The sequence below is a fragment of the Podarcis melisellensis genome, assembly GCF_964234715.1.
Source record: "Podarcis melisellensis genome assembly, chromosome: 18".
NCBI lineage: Eukaryota > Metazoa > Chordata > Lepidosauria > Squamata > Lacertidae > Podarcis > Podarcis melisellensis.
The window spans coordinates 4,392,080-4,418,277 of NC_138536.1; the positions used below are offsets into that span (position 1 = coordinate 4,392,080).

At 49.1% G+C, this 26,198-nt stretch overlaps 2 protein-coding genes and 1 long non-coding RNA gene across 3 annotated transcripts in view; all 3 read right to left on the reverse strand.

Annotated features, from left to right (window-relative positions):
• Window positions 1-901: 901 nt before the first annotated feature.
• LOC309361047 overlaps window positions 902-26,198 on the reverse strand; it is a 190,604-nt gene continuing 165,307 nt past the window's right edge. The window contains exon 2 of the long non-coding RNA XR_014164332.1: window positions 902-1,543. This is a non-coding gene — a long non-coding RNA (uncharacterized lncRNA). The remainder of the gene's footprint in view (window positions 1,544-26,198) is intronic.
• On the reverse strand, window positions 3,408-5,891 carry TPGS1 (tubulin polyglutamylase complex subunit 1). The gene is made up of 2 exons (XM_081895841.1): window positions 5,477-5,891; window positions 3,408-4,210 (listed from the first exon to the last, which is right to left on the reverse strand). The coding sequence occupies exons 1-2, from the start codon at window positions 5,827-5,829 to the stop codon at window positions 3,679-3,681; spliced, it is 885 nt and encodes a 294-aa protein (XP_081751967.1). The 5' UTR covers window positions 5,830-5,891; the 3' UTR covers window positions 3,408-3,678.
• MADCAM1 (mucosal vascular addressin cell adhesion molecule 1) lies at window positions 12,609-24,474 on the reverse strand. Its single transcript, XM_081895673.1, has 5 exons — window positions 23,711-24,474; window positions 20,095-20,361; window positions 18,362-18,676; window positions 16,135-16,848; window positions 12,609-14,666 (listed from the first exon to the last, which is right to left on the reverse strand). The coding sequence occupies exons 1-5, from the start codon at window positions 23,760-23,762 to the stop codon at window positions 14,560-14,562; spliced, it is 1,455 nt and encodes a 484-aa protein (XP_081751799.1). The 5' UTR covers window positions 23,763-24,474; the 3' UTR covers window positions 12,609-14,559.

The following is a 26,198-nucleotide window of genomic DNA, read 5'->3' on the forward strand; positions in this document are numbered from 1 at the left end:
AAATAAGTAGGGAAGTGCCTTGTGAATTTCTCTCTTATCTATCTGTGTGTTTAATTACCTGCATATCTTCAATGGCTGTTTTAAATCTGTTTTGTTTTTTACGGGCGGTTTCAATGCTTTTTGTAAACTGCTCTTGATGGTTTTTTTTTTGCCTTTTTGGAATCAAGAGGTATATAAATTGCACGAAATGTAATTATTATTATTATTATTTTATCATCATCATCATTTCTTTTTCTAATCCGCCTTTTCCCCGGACTAGGCCTCAAAGGCAGCTTACAAAAATTATTAAAGCCCAGATAAACTACAGTCTTTTTTTGCAATCAAGTAGTATATCAATAGTATGAAATGAATTATTATTATTTCGTCTAATCCACCTCTTCCCCAGACTGGGGCTCAAAGGCGGCTTACAAAAATAAGGAAGTCCAGCTAACTACAGAAAGCTTATATATATATACAGTACGTATATATAAAAGATACAACTACAGAAAGCTTGTGTGTGTGCTTTTTAGTATCTTTTTATTCTCATTTTAACGATTTCTATGGTGTTTTAACACTGTTATTGTTGAATATATATATATATATATAATTACTTTTTAATTAAACAATTTTAATTACTATTTAATTAAACCCCTTCATGGATCACTGCCTTGTCGTGGCGAAGGGGCTTGAATAGCTCAGAGAAGCTATGAGCTATGCTGTGCAGGGCCACCTAAGACGGACAGGTCATAGCTAAGAGTTCAGACTAAATGTGATCCACCTGGAGAAGGAACTGGCAAACCACTCCAGTATTTTGCCAAGAAAACTCCATGGGCATAAAAAAGGAGAAGCTTTGAGTAGAAAGTGAGAGTTTCCAAGGCATGTTCTGGTTCATGGGGTCACAGAGAGTCGAACACAACTAAGATGACTAAACAACAACATTTAATTAAACCGTAACAGTATTAAAACACCATGGAAACCTGTTAAAATGAAGATAATGAAAAGAGCACAGCCTTGGGGCTCACTACAGTGAATGCACAGCTTCTAGGAGTTTATGGGTTGCGCACCTGAGCACAAGGTTGTAGGGAATGAGCAGCAGATAATTTCTCCAAAGATTTCAGTGATCTTACCAGGATAAAAGGCGTCTGGCTGACCTTAAAGGTATTTTTTGTTTATACCAGAGCTTTCCAAACCGTGTGTCGCGACATGTCAGTGTGTCGGCTGCAGTGTGTAGTAGGCGTGTCACACAAACGCTCCTTCCGGGGCTGGAAAGGCGTTGGTTTAACCTCTGGAAGTTCCTGCAGCCAATGGGAAGCTGTGCACGCCTCCTCCGCGCCAAAAGGAGCGCCGGAAATAGAGCTTGCGCATGCGTGCCTGCGCATTCCGGCCCACCGCTGCGTCTGCAGGAACGTGAACTGGCCGACCCCTGCTCTACAATTACCTTTGCTTATCCCAGCTATGCAAAAGTCAAGAGGTTTCTGTAGAGGCACAAAGACATTCCCTCATCAGGCAAGCGAGTGACATTCTCTCAGTTCAAAGATACAGTGGTGCCCCGCAAGACGAACGCCTCGCAAGACGAAAAACCCGCTAGACGAAGGGGTTTTCCGTTTTGGAGGTGCTTCGTAAAACGAATTCCCTTATGGGGTTGCTTCGCAAGACGAAAAAATCTTGCATCCCCCCGCGGGTTTTTTCCGCTTTTTCCGCCCTTTTCTTAAGCCGTTAAGCCGCTTATCAGCTGTTCCGCTGATAAGCCGCTTAACAGCTGATCGCTGGAAGCCGCTTGACAGCTGTAGCGCTAATCCGCTAAGCTGTCAATGGGCTTGCTTCGCAAGACGAAAAAACCGCTATACGAAGAGCCTCACGGAACGGATTAATTTCGTCTTGCGAGGCACCACTGTACAGTGGTACTCGGGTTACATACGCTTCAGGTTACATATGCTTCAGGTTACAGACTCCGCTAACCCAGAAATAGTGCTTCGAGTTAAGAACTTTGCTTCAGGAGAAGAACAGAAATCGTGCTCCGGCGGCGCGGCAGCAGCAGGAGGCCCCATTAGCTAAAGTGGTGCTTCCGGTTAAGAACAGTTTCAGGTTAAGAACGGACCTCCGGAATGAATTACCGTATTTTTCGCCCCTTAGGGCACACCGGCCCATAGGGCGAACCTAGTTTTTTTTTGGGGGGGGGGGAATAAAGAAAAAAAAATTATTTCCCCCCCAGGCACGCAGCTGGGACGGGGGAAGCCCCCGCCCCCAGAACAGGCAGCTCCCTGCAAGCCGAGGGTTGCACAGAGCTGCCCAAAGCCTGGGGCGCGCTCCGCTGTGCTCCCCAGGTTTCAGGCTGCAGGCTGCTGTCCGCAAGCCTTGGGAGCCCGGCGGGAAAGCCTCTCTCCAGGCTTCGGCAAAAGCCTGCATTCGCCCCATAGGACGCACACACATTTCCCCTTCATTTTTGGAGGGGAAAAAGTGCGTCCTATAGGGCGAAAAATACGGTAAGTACTTAACCCGAGGTACCACTGTACATCGGAGTCAGGCAAAGAGTGTGTGGAGATGTAGCCTGGAAACAGGCCTGAGCACCAGTCAGGTGCCGAAAAGAGTGCAGTGAAGGTACCTGCTTGACATCAATAGGCAGGGAGTTCCAAAGTGCATTTGTAAAAAAAAAGGAACATGACAGCACCTACACTTTGAAATTCCCTGCCTGTTGATCTCAGGCACCTTCACTGCATTATTTTCGGTGTGGGTTAAAAACACTTTTGTTAAGACAATCCCGTCCATATTTCTAGAATGCTGAAGGGTGTTCTAACCTGCTTTTAGCTTATTCCCAATTTTTTGAATGTTTTAAATTGCGGTTTTCTAAGCTATTTCTTTTTTTCCTTTTGGCTGAAAATTGTATTGTTTAATTCCTTTCAAAAACCGCTTTTGAGTTTTTTGTGGTTTATTTTAAACAAGCAAGCGATGTAGTCATTACCTCTTGTTACATTTGCTTCAGGTTAAATCTTTTCAGGTTGCGTTCCGCGGCAACCTGGAAGTACTGGAAAGGGTTACTTCCGGGTTTCGCCACTCGCGCATGCACAGACGCCCAAAATGACATCACGCGTATGTGCAGAGGCGGTGAATCGCGACCCACGCAAGCGCAGATTGCATTCTGCTCATATTGCGAACGGGGCTCCGGAACGGATTCCGTTCGCAACCAGACTTCTGAAATAATATATAAACCTAAAATGTCTAAGCTCGGGACACAGCTGACCTTAGAACACAGTTCAGCATTGAGAGCAAAAAAAGCACAGTAAAAAAACACTGGTCTTGTGTGCAGATTTCCAAAATCTGACTGGGGAAGGTGGGCAGCTGGGACCATATTCTGGGCACACCCAGAAAAGGTGTGGGCTGGCGCAATGACTTGTGTGGTGTAATAAAAGAAAGAAAGAAATTGGAGACAATTTGCAATATAAATAACCCAATTTAAATATCTCCATCATCCTTCAAACCTATCCAGTGTTTGACATGAGATTTACTCAACAAAAGAGCAGCAGTTTCGGACATCAGTCATGCAGCTCTACTGAACCCCAGAAAGCGAAGTTGCTCTGTTTTGATCTCTCTCCATCGCTGGCCCAAAACAAGAAGTCGGCATTGTCTCCATCCTAGATGAACAGCCAGGTTGGTGATTAGGGAACCAGACAAATCACACACACACAAACCCAACTTCAGAGCTCATTCGACGGGTTTCACTCTCGCCACGAAGATAGACGAGGCTCTCTGGAGGAACTCCTCTTTCTTCATGGCCACGCTGGGTTTCCGCTCAGCCAGCGCTTTGTCCATGGCCGAAGCCAAGCAATCCGGCCCAAGCTTGGACCCGGCCTCCAGGAAGCGGATGGGGGCCGCGACCTCGGCGGGGCAAAGGGCATCTTCCAGGGTCCCCAGGACCGCCGCACAGACTCGTTTGTCCGCCGCCCCCGAGCCGCCGCCCAGTGCGTTGAAAAGCAAGTCTGCCTTGGCCAGGAACTCCAGGAGGACCAGGCAGGTGAGGACCCCGTAGCGGAAGATGTCAAAGGGCACCGCCTCGTGGTCTCGGCAGGAGACCTTACTCAGCAGGGGCAGAGCGATGTCTTCCGGGGCGCCCTTGTCTTGGCACATCAGTCTCAGCAGCTCGCTGTAGAGCTTCCCGCTGACTCCGGCCTTCTTGCGCCTGCCGGCGGCGGACAAGGAATCGTAAGCCACACTGACGTTGTTGTTGAAGGCCATCCTACGTGAAGGAACATAAAACAGATCACTGGTAAAGCAGACATTTTAACTAGACGGCACCCTATGTGATATCGAGCAAGAGAATAATCTGGCTACGGTAAGGAAATTTTGACCACGGTATGAGTTCCATGGACTGCAAGAAGATCAAACCTCTCCATTCTTTTCTTTTTTTCAAAATTTTTATTGGTTTTTACAATGTTATAAACAAACAAACAAACAAACAAACACACAAGACAAACAAAAATAAACATAAATCATAGCCGTATTGAAAATTACAGTTATTAACTTTGTTAATGACTTCCTAGCTTCCCCTTGGTTGAATTTCATTGCATGTCCTTGTAACGGTTTTCCAAATCCCATTTTTTTTGAAATTTAAATTAAACATTAAAATCCTTAAAACTTCTCCTTATAGAGTTAAACATATTAATTTATCACTTAACATAAATAAAATCCTAAGCTCATTAAGTATCTGCAGGCTATTTCTGGTTAGTTTAACAAATTAAATAATCATTAAATTTATTCCATTCTTCCTAATATTCCTCCTCCTTCTGGTCGCCGACTCTTCTGAATGGCAGATGGCAGATGAAGATGATGGACTTTTCGGAGCTAGCCGACCTAACCAGAAGAGTCCACAACCAGAAGGGGGAGGAGTATCAGGAAGAGTGGATTAAATTTAATGATTACTTAGTTAAATATGTTAAGTTAAATTAACTGAAAACAGCTTGCCGATATTTAATTGTCTTAGGATTTTATTTATGTTGTGTTGAATTAATATGTTTAAGTTCAAAATGTGAAGATCTAAGGATGTTAATGTTTAAGTTAAATTTTACAAGAACTGTGATTTGGAAAACCGTTAAAAGGATGTGCAATGAAATTCAATCAAGGGGAAGCGAGGAAGTCACCTAACAATGTTAATAAGTGTAATTTTCAATGAGGCTATGATTTATGTTTGTCTTATGTGTTTGTTTATAATGTTGTGAAAACCAATAAAAAGAAATTGAAAATAAAAATTAAAGCGTTCACTCTTCCTAATTATTATAAGAATAATAAATAATGATACATTTTTATTTATATCCCGGAAGCCGGGCTCAGGGCGGCTAACAACAATAATTCGCTTCTCCTCTGAAAAAACGGTAAGGGTGGGGAGACTTCATGTCCCAGGAGGCCCCGCGCGCCGAAGCACAGCGAAAGAGCCCCGAATCTTGCCGCGGTGCATTCTGGGCGCTGTAGTTTTTCCCGCCCCGGCCTTCCCAACCACCTGCCGCACCTGTGGGAGTGGTGAGCCAGGCTCAGGTACCACAAGGCCCGTCCGAGGCGCCCCCGCAGCAGCCCCCGGGGCTCCCCGCCGCCGTCGGCCGCCGACAAGGCCTCTCCCGCCTCCGCCTCCTCAGGGCCGCCCTGCGCCAGCCTCTCGAAATAGCCGGCCAGGAAGCCGACGGGCTCCTCAGGCCGCGCCTCCAGCACCTTCAGCAGCGCCTCGCGGACCATGTCGCTCACGCCGGCCTGCAGGAGGAACTCCGCCTCGCTCTCCGACGGGGCGCCGTTGGAGGGAAGGGAAGGCCGGACCGGCTCGCTCCCGGCTGCCGCCGCCGCCGAGCGCCGCTTCTCGCTGGCCGCCATTTTGTCTGAGGGCGCCGCTTAGCGACGGCCGCCATCTTGGGTGAGGGCCGCGCGTCGGCCATTTTGGGTGAGGGCCGCGCCTCGCGCTCTTGCGACGGGCAGCCAATCAAAAGCCGCCGAGGGAAGAGACGACGCTGAGGCGGCCGCCGTGCTTGTTTTTAACCCAGCTTCCACCATGAAGAGGGAAATGGCTAGAGCGCCGCCCTCCATAATTACCGGAAGTACAGGCCGCGCTCTACCATAAAGTTCCTAAGGCATAAGGCAGCGCTGCTTTGCGTCAACATATCGATGATAGATATCCAGTATTAATTTTTTTTTATTTAAAAAAATCATAGCTATTCGATTGTGTGTGTTCCCCCCCCTCGGCCAGTCTATCCCTTCCTGCTCTATGGCAGTCTATTTCCGTCGAAACTGCCTGGGCGCCGTCAGAGTAGCGGAAGTGTCGCGAGAGTTGGAACAGTAGCCAATCAGAGCGCTGGGCCACTCGCGGGGCGAACCAGGCGTGCTGTTTGGGCGGGGGTGAGGCGAAGGCAGCCATCTTTAGTATGGGCAGCGTGACTTTACCCTTAATATGCCAGAAAAGGCTAGTTTTGTTTCCATCTCTCTTACTGTACCGGCTGAGCTGTGACTTGGGGAGTTTTATCTGCTTCCTCCGTTGGCAGTTTGATCCCCAGCACCCGCTTGCTGGAGCCCAGTAAGTGGCGGGGTTTGCATAAAGTGAGATTGCATGGGGTTTTTTGGGGGGGCTAATAGCATTGCAAAGCTATTAAGGGCTATAATAATAATAATAATAATAATAATAATAATAATAATAATAATAATAATAATAATAATAATAATTAATAATTTTTTATTTATACCTCGCCCTCCCCAGCCAAGACCGGGCTCAACCAATAATAAAAACAAGTAGTTGATTAAAATACAATTTAAAGCTATTAAGGGCTTTGCAATGCTCAGGAGTGATTGCATGGTATTTGTTTATTTATCAATAAGGGTGCGGGTTGCTAATCAGCCTGTGTGTTGTTGTTTTTTGCCCGCCCCCCAGAATTTATTTAAAATTTCAGCCTGGTTGCAAAACCAGCATGCAGGAGAGCGTGGGGGCAGAGAAACCAGGACCACCTCTGTCTCTTGGGTGCACGTGCCTGTGTTTATTTATATGATTGCTTCTGGTTCCTCCCCACCCCACCCCCAATCAAAACGGACAGAGAAATAAAGAATCAAAACTGCAAAGCTTGGGTCCGGAGGATTAAATCAAGAAGAGGCACTAAAAGTAGAACGCCTGGGGTACACACAGACACAAACAACACACTCCATTCATAGAATCCTAGAGTTGGAAGAGACCCCAAGGGCCATCGAGTCCAACCCCCTGCCAAGCAGGAAACACCATCAGAGCACTCCTGACATATGGTTGTCAAGCCTCTGCTTCAAGACCTCCAAAGAAGGAGACTCCACCACACTCCTTGGCAGCAAATTCCACTGTCCAACAGCTCTTACTGTCAGGAAGTTCTTCCTAATGTTTAGGTGGAATCTTCTTTCTTGTAGTTTGGATCCATTGCTCCGTGTCCGCTTCTCTGGAGCAGCAGAAAACAACCTTTCTCCCTCCTCTATGTGACATCCTTTTATATATTTGAACATGGCTATCATATCACCCCTTAACCTCCTCTTCTCCAGGCTAAACATGCCCAGCTCCCTTAGCCGTTCCTCATAAGGCATCGTTTCCAGGCCTTTGACCATTTTGGTTGCCCTCCTCTGGACACCTTCCAGTTTGTCAGTGTCCTTCTTGAACTGTGGTGCCCAGAACTGGACACAGTACTCCAGGTGAGGTCTGACCAGAGCAGAATACAGTGGCACTATTACTTCCCTTGATCTAGATGCTATACTCCTATTGATGCAGCCCAAAATTGCATTGGCTTTTTTAGCTGCCGCGTCACACTGTTGGCTCATGTCAAGTTTGTGGTCAACCAAGACTCCTAGATCCTTTTCACATGTACTGCTCTCAAGCCAGGTGTCACCCATCTTGTATTTGTGCCTCTCATTTTTTTTGCCCAAGTGCAATACTTTACATTTCTCCCTGTTAAAATTCATCTTGTTTGTTTTGGCCCAGTTCTCTAATCTGTCAAGGTCGTTTTGAAGTGTGATCCTGTCCTCTGGGGTGTTAGCCACCCCTCCCAGCTTGGTGTCATCTGCAAATTTGATCAGGATGCCCTTGAGTCCATCATCCAAGTCGTTGATAAAGATGTTGAACCAAACACGAAAGCTTATACCTAAAACTACTCAGTTGGTCTCTAATTTTATAATTATAATTATAAAATTCTTTTGGAAGGATTCTTTTAAATACTTAGATCATATAACTTTTTTAAATACTTGATTCTTTTAAGGGAGTTTTAAGGTCTTTTTAACAATCTTTTTAAAGAATTGTTTTAATTTTTTTGACTACCAGGGGTCAGCAAACTTTTTCAGAAGTGGGCGGGTCCACTGTCCCCTATATTTTTTTTTGGGGGGGGGAAATGAAGGCATTCCTATGCCCCACAAATAACCCAGAGATGCATTTTAAATAAAAGCACACATTCTACTCATGTAAAAACACCAGACAGGCGCCACAAATAACTCAGAGATGCCTTTTAAATAAAAGGACACATTCTACTCATGTAAAAACATACTGATTCCCAGACCGCCAGGGGGCCGGATTTAGAAGGCGATTGGGCCGGATCCGGCCCCTGGGCCTTAGTTTGACTACCCATGACAGCAGACCAACACGGCTACCTACTTGAATCTACAGTGGTACCTCGGGTTAAGTACTTAATTCGTTCCGGGGGTCCGTTCTTAACCTGAAACTGTTCTTAACCCGAAGCACCACTTTAGCTAATGGGGCCTCCAGCTGCTGCCGTGCTGCTGGAGCACGATTTCTGTTCTCATCCTGAAGCAAAGTTCTTAACCTGAAGCACTATTTCTGGGTTAGCGGAGTGTGTAACCTGAAGTGTCTGTAACCCGAGGTACCACTGTAGTATCATTTCCCAGTAATCTTTATTTTCTTTTCCCAACAAATCAGTGTATGCCTTTTATGAAATGAATAAATAAATCTGCCACTCCTATAGATCCTCTGCCCATCTTTGCCATGGATGCCGGGCGCACCCCTCCTAAAACCCACCCCCAGAAGAAGAGGAAAAAGGTGGGGGTCCGGCCGGGCAAGCCGAGGCGCCCCCAGGCCCCCTCCGCTCCCGCTGACGTGGACGTCTTCCGCTGCGCCGTCTGCGAGAAGGACATCAAGTACCTGACGAACTTCCGCGAGCATCAGCGCATCCACACGGGCGAGAGACCCTACCAGTGCAAGCGCTGCGCCAAGACCTTCACCCGATGCGCTGACCTCATCAAACACCGCCTGGTGCACTCGGCCAAGCGGCCCTTCCGCTGCCGGACCTGCGGGAAGCGCTTCAAGCTGCGGGCCGACCTGGACAAGCACGGCAAGGTGCACTCGGACGAGGCTCCCTTCCCCTGTCACCTGTGCCCCAAGCGCTTCAAGCGCACCTCTTGCCTCGTGAAGCACCTGCGCATCCACACGCAGGAGAAGCCCTTCGCCTGTGCCCACTGCGCCCGGCGCTTCAAGTGGGAGGCCTCGGTCAAGGAGCACGAGAGGGTGCACACGGGCGAGCGGCCTCACCGCTGCGGCGAGTGCGCCAAGGCCTTCACCCACCGCTCCACCTTCCTGCAGCATCGGCGCACCCACCAGGCCCAGCCGGCCTTCAGCTGCGAGCAGTGCTCCAAGGCCTTCAACCACAAGTCCAACCTCTTAAAGCACATGCGGAACATGCACACTGTTAACGGAGAAATCTGAGGGATCCCTTGGGAAATAAACAAGGACGCCAGCCAGGAATACCAGAGCAAAATGGCAGCCAGACTGGTGACTGGGAGCGGCCACCGGGACCACATAACACCGGTCCTGAGAGACCTGCATTGGCTCCCAGTACGTTTCCGAGCACAATTCAAAGTGTTGGTGCTGACCTTAAAAGCCCTAAACGGCCTCGGTCCAGTAGACCTGAAGGAGCGTCTCCACCCCCACCGTTCAGCCCGGACACTGAGGTCCAGCACTGAGGGCCTTCTGGCGGTTCCCTCATTGTGAGAAGTGAGGTTACAGGGAACCAGGCAGAGGGCCTTCTCGGTGGTGGCGCCCTCCCTGTGGAACGCCCTTCCTTCAGATGTGAAGGAAATAAGCAGCTATCTTCTCTTTAAAAGACATCTGAAGGCAGCCCTGTTTAGGGAAGTTTTTAATATTTAATGCTGTATTGTTTTTAACACTTGATTGGAAGCCACCCAGAGTGTCTGGGGAAACTCAGCCAGATGGGTGGGGTATAAATAATAAATTATTATTATTATTATAAAACAGCAGCCAGTAGGCTTGGTCTTTATTGAAGACTGTCGCGACAGGAATCCCACCTGCCACAAGGTGGAACAAGATGGAAGCCCCTCAACAAAAGAGAACCCAAACTTTTATTAGCTGCTAATCCCCATGTTAAATTAAAGATAAAGGGACCTCTGACCGTTAGGTCCAGTCGTGGCTGACTCTGGGGTTGCGGCGCTCATCTTGCTTTATTGGCCGAGGGAGCCGGCGTACAGCTTCCAGGTCTTGTGGCCAGCAGGACTAAGCCGCTTCTGGCGAACCAGAGCAGCACACGGAAACGGCGTTTACCTTCCCGCCGGAGCGGTACCTATTTATCTACTTGCACTTTGATGTGCTTTCGAACTGCTAGGTGGGCAGGAGCAGGGACAGAGCAACGGGAGCGGGATTCGAACCACCAGCCTTCTGATTGGCAAGTCCTAGGCTCTGTGGTCAGACCACACCTGGAATATTTTGTCCCATTCTGGATGCCACGATTTAAAAAGAATGTTGACAAGTTGGAAGGTGTGCAGAAGAGGGCGACCGGTATGATTGAGGGTCTGGAAAGTAGTCCTGATTAGGAACGGTTGAAGGGACTGGGCGTGTTTAGCTTGGGGAAGGGGAGACAGGTGATAGGATAGTCACAAGACAGGTGGAGAAAGCTTGCTTTCTGCTGCTCCAGAGGGTAAGAACCAAACCGATGGCTTCAAACTATAAGGAGAGATTCCGTCTCAACACCAGGATGAACTTTCTGATGGCAAGAGCTGTAAGATTCATATTAAATTGCTGTTCTAGGGGTTGTTTTTAAAAGTCTGGAACCAATTAATCCATTTTGCATTACTTTCTATGGGAGAGCGCGCCTTGGTTGTGGAACGCTTTGGTTTTGGAACGGACTTCCAGAACAGATTATGTTTGAATCTACCACTGTAGATTCAAACTCTTTTTAAAAATGTAGCAACCTGTTTATTTTGTAATGTCGGGACTAGAATGGGGATTGCAAACGAATATTCTGATTAAAAACCTATTGAATGTAGCCTAGCTGCTGCTGCCTTTTCCCGGTGGAACCTACCAAGTGTTGGCTGGGCCATTCTGGTGTTACAGAACATTCACAAACATTCCAACTTCGCCGAATGAAGACGCTCCTCCCTTGCCTCGTTTTGAGGACTCAAAACTGCTGCCAGGATTAGAAGGGTCAAGCCAATGGCAAGATGAGAAAGTTGCCTTCTTTCAGGTCCACCTCGCTTGCCCGTTTAGCCAGCACTGATTGGCAGTGCCTCGTGTTTCAAATCCATCTATCCTTCTACCTCCTCCCTGATCCTATTGACTGGGGGGACCAAGAATTGGAGTAGGCCATTCTGGAGGCAAAGCAGGTGTTTGTTCTGCCACTGAATGCAACCCACCTCCCCTAAGAAACAGGGGTCCAGTATCCCTGAAGGAGCGTCTCCACCCCCATCGTTCTGCCCGGACACTGAGGTCCAGCTCTGAGGGCCTTCTGGCGGTTCCCTCCCTGCGAGAAGCCAAGTTACAGGGAACCAGGCAGAGGGCCTTCTCGGTGGTGGCGCCCGCCCTGTGGAACACCCTCCTACCAGATGTCAAAGAGAAAAATAACTACCAAAATTTTAGAAGACATCTAAAGGCAGCCCTGTTTAGGGAAGTTTTTAATGTTTAATAGGTTATTTTAGTGTTTTGTTGGAAGCTGCCCAGATTGGCTGGGGAAACCCAGCCAGATGGGCGGGGTATAAATATTATTATTATTATTATTATTATTATTATTATTATTATTATTATTATTATTATTATTATTTATTATTATTATTACAGGGGTCAGCAAACTTTTTCAGCAGGGGGCCTTTCCACTGTTTCTCAGACCTTATGGGGGGGCAGACTATATTTTGAAAAACCTATTATTGAAACAGAGATGCAGTTTAAATAAAAGCACACATTCTACTAATATATAAACACCAAACAGGCCCCACAAATAACCCAGAGATGCATTTTAAATAAAAGGACACATTCTACTCATGTAACCCAGAGATGCATTTTAAAGGACACATTCTGCTAATGTAAAAACACACTGACTCCTGGACCATCCACGGGCCGGATTTAGAAGGCGATTGGGCCGGATCCGGCCCCCGGGCCTTAGTTTGCCTACCCATGAAACAGAACAGCCTTTCTCAACCTGTGGGTCCCCAGATGTTGTTGAACTACAGCTCCCATCACCTCTTGCTAGCAAGGCCAGAGCTCAGGGATGATGGGAGTTGTAGTCCAACAACATCTGGGGACCCACAGATGGAGAACCTTTGAAATAGAAGAAGCTGTCCTCTGAGCAGTTGACGAATCCCGTCTTCCCACGATAGGTGGGGCTGCTTTAGGTTTAAGGCTCGTTCAGATCACACAATGCAGACACGATGTGGAAAAGAACCCCGTTTAATTACAGCAGTGGTAATCTGTACAGAAAACAACAATTGTATGTACAATAGATAGGGCTTATATACAAAGCAATCTATTTAGGGCTTTGGCTGCCGTTGACAAAGGCATTTCTGGATGAATTCGCTTGATGGGAGCAATGATTTGCCTGGCGCCCGCCCTGTCCCCAGGCCATGTCCCCTTCCTCTGCTGTTTTAAGCCCAGAGAGACTTCCCCTGACTGTGGAGGTTCCATCACTAGCAAAGTGACACATCTGCCCTCCATAAAAAAGACCAGAAGAGCCTTGGGGGATAACTCAGTCAGTAGAGAAGGAAACTCTTAATCACAGGGTTGTGGATTCGAGTCCCGCATTGAGTAAAAGATTCCCGTGTCACAGGTGTCCCAATTCTACGATTCTGTGATGCTTGGCTGCCTAAGGCTGTAGTCATCGCCGCAATTTAAAAAAGGTAAAGGGACCCCTGACCATTAGGTCCATTCGTGGGCGACTCTGGGGTTGCGGCGCTCATCTCGCTTTACTGGCCGAGGGAGCCGGCGTACAGCTTCCAGGTCATGTGGCCAGCAGGACTAAGCCGCTTCTGGCGAACCAGAGCAGCGCACGGAAACGCCGTTTACCTTCCCGCCGGAGTGGTACCTATTTATCTACTTGCACTTTGACGTGCTTTCGAACTGCTAGGTTGGCAGGAGCAGGGACCGAGCAACAGGAGCTCAACCCGTCGCGGGGATTTGAACCGCCGATCTTCTGATCGGCAAGTCCTAGGCTCTGTGGTTTAACCCACAGCGCCACCCGCGTCCCTGAGAATTAAAAGTCCACAAAGAAATACCTGATTTGATTTGTGCTTGGGGGTCTGTTGGCCAGCCAGCATACCCAGCTATTGACGTATTGAGTCTAAGAGTTGGGAAAGAGGGAGAAATGGAGGAGATGTTGGGCCCACACCTCTAGGAATAGTTTCTATCCAGTCTCGCTTCGTATTGAAAACTGGGGCATCTGTTTGCCCCCTCCCGCCGCCCTGACCCTAAAAAAGGCCAACTCAAAACGCACTGAATTTCAAGTGCGGTCAGAAGCAACCTGTGCTTAGGGTTGCGGCCTCAAAAAATGTCAAGGAGGGACCGGCGTTTGACTGGACATCTGGACTTGGATGACCTCCTAAACCTCTTAGGATTCCGGTGTATGGTTTCAGTCTTGGCAGAAGTTGTTCCTGTCGATTGGTGCATAGCTGTCAACCGTCCCTTATTTGGCAGGAAAGTCCCTTATCCCAGCGCCATGTCCCGCTGCTGTCCCTTATTGATGATGTCCCTTAAATTTCCCGGGTTTCAAAGGAAGCAGCTCCTCTCCCTCCCTCCCTGCCGGCCAGGGAGGAGGGAGGCTCCAACTGTGTTGCTTGGCTGCATTGCTCACCCAATAAGGAGTCTGAGAACGACTGGGGGGTGGAGCTTGCATGCCTTGTGCCGATCAAATCAGCCGCGTTGCCTGGGGACTCGCCTTTGCTCAGCGCTTCCCAGCGGAGAGGTGACGGTGGTTTTCCTTGCTGCATCCCCTTTGCCGGGTTGCTGCGCTGTGGGAACCACCGCTTGAGGCTTTGTTTGGCTGCTGGCTGGGCTTTCTGCCTTTGGCTCGGAGGGGCTCAGAAGTTGAACGTACCTGTGCTTTGAAAATCCCATATTTTTGAGGCTGCTGGTCCCTTATTTTCAAATCTGTAAGTTGACAGCTATGGATTGGTGGGTGGGGAGAGTCGACCACCCTCCGCTGGGGTAGTAGGGTGCCTCTGCGTCTTCTCTGTGACCCCAGGAAGCGTGGAAAGAAACCTCTCGAGTCGTCCCAGTAGCAGCAGCTGGTGGGAGAGGCGCCCCAGAAAAATTCAGGGGGGAAACACGGTAACTGCTGCAGAGAGAACAGCGGCGGAACAGGCGGTTGTCGGTAGAGCTGCCGGATCCTAGCCGCGCCGCCGCCACAAGCGGCGGGCCACATAACCAGTGATGACAACCCCTAGGAGCGAGCCGGTGCTTCCGATGGCGACGGCGGTTTCTGTGCTGAACATAGCTGGAGAGAGACACAGAAAGGGAGACAGCATGAGCGGTACAATTCTGCCGTTCCCGTAACCGCAAGAAGCCTGGCGCAATCTATGGGGAACCTGGTGCTGAGGCAATAACTCCCCCCAACACCCCCTCCACTTTAGAAATACAGTGGTACCTCGGGTTAAGTACTTAATTCGTTCCGGAGATCCGTTCTTAACCTGAAACTGTTCTTAACCTGAAGCACCACTTTAGCTAATGGGGCCTCCTGCTGCTGTGCTGCTGGAGCACGATTTCTGTTCTTATCCTGAAGCAAAGTTCTTAACTTGAAGCACCATTTCTGGGTTAGTGGAGTCTGTAACCTGAAGCGTATGCAACCTGAAGTGTATGTAACCCGAGGTACCACTGTAGCAATCTATGCCAGAAAGTCTGCCACGCATCTCCCACAAGGGATGGTCTAACTCAGGGGTAGGCAAACTAAGGTCCGTGGGCCGGATCCGGCCCAATCGCCTCCTCAATCCGGCCAGCATGTTTTTTACATGAGTAGAATGTGTCCTTTAAAATGCATCTCTGGGTTATTTGTGGGGCATAGGAATTTGTTCATTCCCCCCCTCCAAAAAAAATATAGTCTGGCCCCCCACAAGTTCTGAGGGACAGTGGACCGACTGCCTGCTGAAAAAGTTTGCTGACCCCTGCTCTGGAACATAGGAAGTCACCTTATACCAAGTCAGAACATTGGTCCAGCTAGCTGGGAGTGGGTCATTTGTGGGGCCTGCCTGGTGTTTTTACATGACTCAGCTAGTGGAATAAAAAGCAGTGCTGGTACAGAGACCCTAAAGCAAAGACATCACCTTGCCGACAAAGGTCTGTATAGTTAAAGCTATGGTTTTCCCAGTAGTGATGTATAGAAGTGAGAGCTGGACCATCAAGAAGGCTGATCACCAAAGAATGGATGCTTTTGAATTCTGGTGCTGGAGGAGACTCTTGAGAGTCCCATGGACTGCAAGAATATCAAATCTCTCCATTCTTAAGGAAATCAGCCCTGAGTGCTCACTGGAAGGACAGATCCTGAAGCTGAGGCTCCAGTACTTTGGCCACCTCATGAGAAGAGAAGACTCCCTGGAAAAGACCCTGATGTTGGGAAAGATGGAGGGCACAAGGAGAAGGGGACAACAGAGGACGAGACGGTGGGACAGTGTTCTTGAAGCTACAAACATGAGTTTGACCAAACTGCGGGAGGAAGTGGAAGACAGGAGGGCCTGGCGTGCTCTGGTCCAGGGGGTCACGAAGAGGCGGACATGACTAAACGAGTAAACAACACAGAGACCCTAGGGATTCAAAAGGCCAAGAGGGGAGGACCCCCTGGGCGGTTGTCCCGCGACGGACAGCAGGGCTTTTGCAGAGGCCAGAATGAAACGACGTAGAAAACCTGAAGAGGCCTGCCTCCAGATTTGAGACACTGCTGAAGAAGGGAAAACGAGCCCCTGTCTACTCACCGTTAGGCAAGATGGAGATGGTCAAACTGGCCATCCGGGGCTGGCTGGCTATCGCGACACAGCGGTAGACCCCTTGATGCTCCAGGGAGACGCTCTCCACAACCAAGGTGGACTGGCCCTCGGCTTCTTCCTGGCGGTACCGGGACTTAGCCACGGGTGTCTCCACCCACCGGACCTGGACATCTTTGTCGCAGTCGGCCGCGAGGCACGTGATCCGCAGGGTGCCCCCCGTGCTGCCTTGGGTGGGAACAGGGGTGATGACGGGGCGGCAGGGCTCTCTAGAGGGGTCTGTGGTGGCGGAGGAGCTGCGTGGCTTTTCGGCGGCAAGCGTGGCGAGGCTGCTGGCCGTGGCGCAGACGGACGCGGTGGCAGGTGGTTCATCCGTCAAGCGAGGGGTTTGCGAAGTCGCTGGGGTCTCCGTTGACGTTAAGACAGGGACTTGCACGGTGTTGGCCCCGGTCCCAGAATTTTGAGAGCTCGTCTGCACCGCCGCAACAGGGTTCCTCGTCAGGGAAGGGCTACTGGTTTCTGGAAGGGGTTCTGGGGTGGGATAAGTGGTCGACGTTGTGGTTGGCGGCTCGGTGGAGAGAAGGGGAAGGCCCTGGGTGGTCGCCGCCGGCTCGGTGACGGCCGACTCGTGAGTAGCCACGCGGCTTGTTCTTTCCGTCACGAGAGCAAAGGTGGCCGCCTCTGTAGCGCTGGGCACCTGTGTGGCTGCAAACCAAAGGTTTTTGCATCTTTTAAAAAAAGGCATTCACAAGATTTTCACTGGCAGATTAATCAACTAGAGTTTAGTTGATTAATCCGGGCCAGTTCTTTTTTTATCAGGAAGAGCTGAGCGTTGATGCTGTATTTTTAATGTCAATGCCAGCCTTTCCCTAACATGGTGCCCTCCAATGCTTTGAGCCACGGCTACCGCCAGCCCTGACCAAAGGTGAGGGTTAATGGGATTTGTGGGAGGCTCCCACCAGAACATTAAAAACACAAACATCAAACATTACAAAGCTTCCCTAAACAGGGCTGCCTTCAGATGTCTTCTGAAAGTCAGATAGTTGTTTCTTTCCTAGACATCTGATGGAAGGGCATTCCACGGGGCGGGTGCCACCACCGAGAAGGCCCTCTGCTTGGTTCCCTGTAACCGCACTTCTCGCAGGGAGGGAACCACCAGAATGCCCTCGGAGCTGGACCTCATTGTCCGTGCTGGACGATGGGGGTGGAGACGCTCCTTCAGGTATACTGGGCCTTTGAGGCCGTTTAGGGCTTTCAAGGTCAGCCCCAACACTTTGAGTTGTGCCCGGAAACATACTGGGAGCCAATGGAGGTCTTTCAGGACCAGTGTTATGTGGTCTCGGTGGCTGCTCCCAGTCACCAGTCTAGCTGCCGCATTCTGGATTAGTTGCAGTTTCCGGGTCACCTTCAAAGGTAGCCCCACATAGAGCGCATGACAGCAATCCAAGCGGAAGATAACCAGAGCACGCATCACTTTGGCGAGACAGTCTGTAGGCAGGGAGGGTCTCATCCTGTGTACCAGATGGAGCTGGTAGACAGCTGCCCTGGACACAGAATTGACCTGCGTCTCCATGGACAGCTGTGAGTCCAAAATGACTCCCAGGCTGCGCACCTGGTCCTTCAGGGGCACGGTTACCCCATTCAGGACCAGGGAGTCCCCCACACCCACCTGCCCCCTGTCCTCTCAAAACAGTACTTCTGTCTCGTCAGGATTCAACCTCAATCTGATGGGACAAATTCAGGGAGGATAAAGCAATCAGGGACGCGGGTGGTGCTGTGGGTTAAACCACAGAGCCTAGGCCTTGCCGATCAGAAGGTCGGCGGTTCAAATCCCCGCAATGACGGGGTGAGCTCCCGTTGCTCGGTCCCTGCTCCTGCCCACCTAGCAGTTCGAAAGCACGTCAAAATGCAAGTAGATAAATAGGTACCGCTCCGGCGGGAAGGTAAACGGCATTTCCGTGTGCTGCTCTGGTTCGCCAGAAGCGGCTTAGTCCTGCTGGCCACATGACCCGGAAGCTGTACGCCAGCTCCCTCGGCCAGTAAAGCGAGATGAGCACTGCAACCCCAGAGTCAGCCACGACTGGACCTAATGGTCAGGGGTCCCTTTACCTTTACCTTAAAGCAATCAGGGGCTTAGTAGGTATGAAGGCAGGGAGGGGAGCATTGCTCTTAGGCTTGGGTCTCCTCCATGTGGGTTTCACACACGGTCAACGCTTACTTTGGGGGTTCACGATGGCCACCCTGGATTGGCGGAAGGTGTCCGTCTCGACCTCCAGAGTAGCTTCGCACTTGTAGGTTGCTCCCTCTGCGGCCGCCGGGACCTCAAGAATGGAGCGATAAAACATCAGCTGCTGCTCAAAATCCTCCATGTCGTCTTCCACCTCCGTAGCCTCCAGCCTCTCCTCTCCCCGGAACCAGGTCAGCGTCAGGGAGCCCGGAGGGTACACCTTGCTCAAGGAGCAGACGAGACGAGACGGCTGCCCAGTCCTCATAATCTTCGGCTCAGAGACCAGTTGCAAAGCATCAGGGAAAGCTGGAAAACAGACCGTGGGGCGTTAATAATAATAATAATAATAATAATAATAATAATCTAAATTTAATGATTACTTAGTTAAATATGTCAAGCTAAATCAATTCGAAACAGCTTGCAGGTACTTAATTGGCTTAGGATTTTATATAAGTTAAGTGATGAATTAAAATGTTTAACTTCAAAATGGAAAGATCTAAGGATGTTAATGTTCAAGTTATATTTCGTAAGAACCGTTAAAAGGATTTGCATTGAAATTCAACCAAGGGGAAGCGAGGAAGTCACTTAATAATGTTTATAAGTGTAATTGTTAATAAGGTTATGATTTATGTTTGTTTCATGTGTTTGTTTATAATTTTGTGAAAATCAATAATTTTTTTAATAATAATAATAATAATTTATTTATACCCCACCCATCTGGCTGGGTGTCCCAGGCTTACAGGTAGAATTGGAAACCAGGAAGAGGACCTCTTTAATAAAGAATGGGGAAAGTTTTTAAATTCAGTTGAAAAGCTATTTTAAAGAGTTACATACATTGGTAGGATGGACAGAAAACTGCTAGTAAAAATTTGAACTACAGATGGACAAGTGATTTATAAAAATAGAGCTGTGAAAGGGATGCAGAGGGGGAAATCACTACGTTAAGATCCTGCACTGGTTGGAGGGGATGCTAAGCAGCACGTTGGGGCTGCCGTCATCCTGGCGCGAGGAGTTCCATCGGCCCTTCCTTGCCAGAGAGAGAGGGAGGGAGAGAGAGAGAGAGAGAATATGACTCTTGCCCATGCTGCACACGAGCCCGGCATGAGGCGGTTGCGGCACTGTGGCAACCGCTGACGCGCCGCCCTTCTGCGTCCCATCCCCTCCTCTTCCTCTTCCCTCAGGCCCCCTCCTCAGCCACTGTCACCGCCTCTGGCTTCCCCTGGCAGTGCGGTGGAAGTCTCACAAGAGAGGGACCGCCCGCCCGCCCGCTGCCACCCATCTCCTCACGACACGCCCTGAGGCGGAAAAGGGAGAGACGGAGACTCGCACGTGCTCTCCCTCGTGCGGCGGAGGACCCCTAGCCGCTGCTTCCTTCCCGAGCCGGGCGAGCATGAAACCCGGGAAATTTAAGGGACATCATCAATAAGGGACAGCAGTGGGACACGGGAGTTTCCCGCCAAATAAGGGACGGTTGGCAGCTATGGTTCAGATTCTGATTGACACCTATCAGCCTAATGTCAAAGGACGGGACGGAGATGTCCAGATTCCTAGACCAGCTGCCTTAAACCCTTCTGAGCTTACACCTCAACTTGCAACACCTTCTGCATGCAAAGCAGGTGTCCTTGACACCACACGAGGCCCCTTTTGCAGGCAGCTGCGACCTCAGGGGCGGAGCGGGCACTTGGCATGCAGATGGTTCCCCCGGCCGCCCCCTTCGCACTTACAGTACACCTGCAGATCCACCTTCTTCTGGCCGGAAGTCCCCCTGCACTGCCCTGTGCAGAACTTGGCTCCTTCCATGCTGACGGTGGCTTTGGCGATGGTCAGGATGCTGTGAGTCTTGTTGGAGAAGACTTCGCCCTGCTCAATGTCCAGGCCTTCCCACTGGACCTTCCCACCGGGGCAGTCCGTGGAGCAGGTCAGCTGGATGGAGCCTCCCAGTTCCACCAGTGCCTTCTGAGGGTGGACGGTCAGGACGGAACTGGGAACACCTGCATGGCACAGAGGGGGAAGAGAGGTCAGTGCTGAGGGTGGCATGGATGGGGTCCCCTGTGGTTGGACTCCACCCCCCACCGTCCTCTGAACATTGGTCCTGCTGGCTGCTGCCGCCACAAGCTCTCTAGGTAAAGGAAAAGGGACCCCTGACCATTAGGTCCAGTCGTGGCCGACTCTGGGGTTGCGGCGCTCATCTCGCTTTACTGGCCGAGGGAGCCGGCGTACAGCTTCCGGGTCATGTGGCCAGCAGGACTAAGCCGCTTCTGGCGAACCAGAGCAGCGCACGGAAACGCCGTTTAGCTTCCCGCCGGAGTGGTACCTATTTATCTACTTGTGCTGGTGTGCTTTCGAACTGCTAGGTTGGCAGGGGCTGGGACCGAGCAACGGGAGCTCACCTCGTCACTGGGATTCGAACCGCTGACCTTCTGATTGGCAAGTCCTAGGCTCTGTGGTTTAACCCACAGCGCCAGGCAGCCCGATTAAGAAAGGCTGTCTTCCAGCCAGCCCTTCCCTCTGGTAACGGGAAAGGGCCACGGGGTTGTAGTCCTGCTCAGAGTAAGCCCATTGGAGTTGATGGATGGGACTAAGTTGCCTTTGGGAACCATCCTGAGATCTTACGATGAAGGGCGATGTATTATTATTATTATTATTATTATTATTATTATTATTATTATTTCGTTTCAAAGGATCTAACTCAATAATGAAAATAATATGGTGCAGATGTACTATTATTATTATTATTATTATTATTATTTCTTTTGCTTCAAAAGATCTAACTCCGTTATTATTATTATTACTACTACTTATACCCTGCCTATCAGACCGGGCCTCTCCAGCCACTCTGGGCGGCTCCCAACAGAATATTAAAAGCACAATAAAACTTCAAACATTAAAAGCTTCCCTAAACAGGGCTGCCTTCAGATGTCTTCTAAAAGTCAGATTGTTTTTTATTTCCTTGACATCTGGTGGGAGGGCGTTCCACAGGGCAGGCGCCACCACCAAGAAGGCCCTCTGCCTGGTTCCCTGTAACCTCACTTCTCGCAGGGAGGGAAACGCCAGAAGGCCCTCAGAGCTGGACCTCAGCGTCCGGGCAGAATGATGGAGGTGGAGACACTCCTTCAGGGATACTGGGCCATTTAGGCTTTCAAGGTCAGCCCCAACACTTTGAATTGTGCTTGGAAACGTCCACTCTGGGCGGCTTCCAACAAAACACTAAAATACAACAACCTATTAAACATTAAAAGCTTCCCTAAACAGGGCTGCCGTCAGATGTCTTCAAAAAGTCTGGTAGTTGTTTTTCTTTTTGACATCTGGTGGGAGGGCGTTCCACAGGGTGGGTGCCACCACCGAGAAGGCCCTCTGCCTGGTTCCCTGTAACCTCACTTCTCACAGGGAGGGAACAGCCAGAAGGCCCTCGGAGCTGGACCTCATTGTCCGTGCTGGACGATGGGGGTGGAGACGCTCCTTCAGGTATACTGGGCCTTTGAGGCCGTTTAGGGCTTTCAAGGTCAGCCCCAACACTTTGAGTTGTGCCCGGAAACATACTGGGAGCCAATGGAGGTCTTTCAGGACCAGTGTTATGTGGTCTCGGTGGCTGCTCCCAGTCACCAGTCTAGCTGCCGCATTCTGGATTAGTTGCAGTTTCCGGGTCACCTTCAAAGGTAGCCCCACATAGAGCGCATTGCAGTAGTCCAAGCTGGACCTCAATATATGGTCTGAGGGACGGTGTGCCGGCCCACGGCTGAAAAAGGTTGCTGACCCCTGCTCTAAAAGTTAAAATGTCATTTGTTTTGTTTTTAAATGCAGTATTCCAGCGCTTGTTTAAGCAGCCAAGAAAGAACAATGGGGAATAAGACCTTAAAATCAGCAGCAATATGAAACGTTTTAAAAAAATATTTTTATTTTAAAAAGCCAGCTTTTTAATTAGAAGTGCCTTAGATTTAAAAGGCGCAATTTCGAAACCATTTCTGAAGGGGTGACATGTTAACATCTTGTGGTGGGGTGTTCCGTAGGCATGGAGCCAACAAATGCACTCAAGGTGAGGATAAAACGAAACTTGGAAGGCTCAGCGCCATAATGGGCTACTTTTAAAACGAGGCTGCATTTGAAACTGCATTTTAACCTGTATTTTAAATTGGTCCCCTCCCCACCCACCTATTATGTTTTTATTGTAATTTTACTGGTGTTAGCTGCCCTGAGTCCGGCTCTGGCCGGGGAGGGCGGGGTATAAATAATATTATTATTATTATTATTATTATTATTATTATTATTATTATTATGGCCCATACATCTAGTGGCAATCGGTTGTGTAAGACGCCCCAAGATTTTTGTATTTCTTCCTCCCGCCCAAAGCGAATTTTGCATCCTTTCAGCGATTTTTCGCCTTTTCGCCTTGTCCTTTCACTGCCACTACAACACCCTCGTTCCATTAAAAGGCCCCGGAGCCGACTTGCTTGGGTGAGATGCGGAGGAAAGCAGCCAACGAAATCTGTTTAGTAGTGCAAGAAATCTTCTTTTTTAAAAGAATAATAATGGGGGGAAACAAAACAAACAATGCACATTTTCCTTTTGCAAATTTGTCGAGATGGAAAACATTGCAATTTTTTCTGGTTGGGACGTTCTTGGGAAAATTTCCTTTTTATTATTGTAATAATAAATTACAATAACGCCAGATGCGTGGGCAAGGTCGTGGAAGGCGGAGAGAATAGCATTTATTTATTTTTCTCTCTTTTTAAAAAATTACATTTCCCCCCCTTCAAATAATATTTATTATTTTCAGTAGATAAACATAGTAAAAAAAAAAAGATTAACAGTAATAAAAACAAAGAAAAAGAGAAAAAAGAAAAAAGAAACATCCAGCATATTACCACTTAATTAATTAAAATTAATCCATCTTCATAAACATAGTATTTGACTTCCTCGAATTTCTTCCATCTGAATTTCTTAGTAATTACCGTACTTTTTGCTCTATAAGACTCACTTTTCCCCTCCTAAAAAGTAAGGGGAAATGTGTGTGCGTCTTATGGAGCGAATGCAGGCTGCGCAGCTATCCCAGAAGCCAGAACAGCAAGAGGGATTGCTGCTTTCGCTGCACAGCGATCCCTCTTGCTGTTCTGGCTTCTGAGATTCAGAATATTTTTTTCCTTGTTTTCCTCCTCCAAAAACTAGGTGCGTCCTGTGGTCTGGTGCGTCTTACAGAGCGAAAAATACGGTATATGTAGCAGTTTCCAATATCAGAGTTTCAAAAGACCATGTCACAGTCCTAATCATATGACATAACTTTCCTTATCGTACATTTTCTTATTTGTAAATTCAATTTTGGGAGGGGGGCATGATCCAACTTACCCCAGCCAAGCCTGACGAATACGAACAGCAGTCCCAAGCTGATAGTTGCCATGCTCTTTGCAATTGAGTTATATCTCTACCTACAGTTACACGGACTAATTCCAGCAACAGCAGCCTGTCTCTTTCCAAATTAATTAATGTAGTTCCTTCCTTCCTCACGGCACTCTCGCCCTGGTGCAGTTTCCAAGTCTGCCTGCAATTCAATGACACCAGCACCTCTTAAATCCAAGGTGGGTGTCTCCTCCCACCCCTGTGTCGAGGAGGGGCGTTAAAAAACAATATCCACCCACCCCTCACAGCCTGCCTCTTCCCATAATCCGAGTGATGTTAGAATCCTGGATTTAGCCTTTTTTTCCAGAAATACTTTCCCTCCCCCTTTTAATCGAAGAATGAAGAGGAGCAATTAACTCTTCAACTTTGCTTATCAGCGGATGAATCCCGTTCTGTTTATTGGAGGTATTCCAATAAACTGCGAAAAAAACCGTTTCCCACATCAAAGCCGTTCAGGGGAATCCCACTGCGACCCTGAACGAAGGAGCCTTCCTGCTGGATCTCTGCATGATATGTGGTCACCGAGAAACCAGCCTGACTAATGGCGCTGCGTCGCTCAGATTCAGAAGTTCGGAACGCTAATTTTCTCCCAAGCTGAACGCACAGCAGGATTACCCTCCCTTAAAATAAAATAAAGAGTTTGTTTGTCGTGTCTCTGTCAGAGTCCACGATCTGGGCTAGCTCTAGAGCAGCGATTTGTGCTGGGCAGCCTCCTCTGTTGTTGTTGTTGAGTCGTTTAGTCGTGTCCGCCTCTTCGTGACCCCCTGGACCAGAGCACGCCAGGCCCTCCTGTCTTCCACTGCCTCTTGCAGTTTGGTCAAACTCATGCTGGTAGCTTCGAGAACACTGTCCAACCATCTCGTCCTCTGTCGTCCCCTTCTCCTTGTGCCCTCCATCTTTCCCAGCATCAGGGTCTTTTCCAGGGAGTCTTCTCTTCTCATGAGGTGGCCAAAGTCTTGGAGCCTCAACTTCAGGATCTGTCCTTCTGGTGAGCACTCAGGGCTGATTTCCTTCTGAATGGAGAGGTTTGATCTTCTTGCAGTCCATGGGACTCTCAAGAGTCTCCTCCAGCACTACCACCATAATTCAAAATTTGATAATGTTGGCAGTTGTTAATTTTTACGGAGAGCTGTACAAAGAAGACGCTGGGGGCGCTGTGGGTTAAACCACAGCGCCTAGGACTTGCCAATCAGAAAGTCAGTGGTTCGAATCCCCACGACGGGATGAGCTCCCGTTGCTCGGTTCCTGCTCCTGCCAACCTAGCAGTTCGAAAGGACGTCAAAGTGCAAGTAGATAAATGGCGTTTCTGTGTGCTGCTCTGGTTCGCCAGAAGCGGCTTAGTCCTGCTGGCCACATGACCCGGAAGCTGTACGCTGGTTCCCTCGGCCAATAAAGCGAGATGAGCGCCGCAACCCCAGAGTCGGCCACGACTGGACCTAATGGTCAGGGGTCCCTTTACCTTTTATTATACAAAGAAGACTGAAAAAATATATAGAATACATGGAGAAAAAGAAACTGCCTTAAGGGAGTTTCCTAAGTGGCTTTCCCCTGTTCTGTGCCAAACAAAGTTCGTACCACCTTGTTCCAGAATGCGCAAGAATTCAGCTCTCGGAGCTTTCCAAAGTATAGCAAAAACAACCAGCAAAAAAAGTAAAGCACAAAAATTCTATGCGCTCTGAAAAGCAGGCAGAGGGATCTGCAATGAGCGTGGAGCTGAGCAAAGGTTTGCAGGTGAGAAGTCTTCCCAGACCTCACACTTCCCCACTTCTGACGTGCTTTTCTAGCTAGCGCACAAGATACCATATTTTTCGCTGTATAAGACGCACCAGACCACGAGACGCACCTAGTTTTTGGAGGAGGAAAACAAGGAAAAAAATATTCTGAATCTCAGAAGCCAGAACAGCAAGAGGGATCACTGCCTATTTTCATCTGAGAAATGTTGGAGGGTACAAACACCAGAAACAAGCAAAACGACGATAATGCCGCCATGGGTCTGGTGGTAATGGCTTTGAGCGTGGAAGACTCCTTTCCCCCTTTTTCAATATTTGCACCCTTCCTAGTCCTGTTTTTCATTCCACCCCCAACACAACACTTGTTGTGGTTGTTGAGTCGTTTAGTCGTGTCCGACTCTTTGTGACCCCCTGGACCAGATCACGCCAGGCACTCCTGTCTTCCACTGCCTCCCGCAGTTCGGTCAAACTCATGCTGGTAGCTTCGAGAACACTGTCCAACCATCTCGTCCTCTGTCGTCCCCTTCTCCTTGCGCCCTCCATCTTTCCCAACATCAGGGTCTTTTCCAGGGAGTTTTCTCTTCTCATGAGGGGGCCAAAGTCTTGGAGCCTCAGCTTCAGGATCTGCCCTTCCAGTGAGCACTCAGGGCTGATTTCCTTCCGAATGGAGAGGTTGGATCTTCTTGCAGTCCATGGGACTCTCAAGA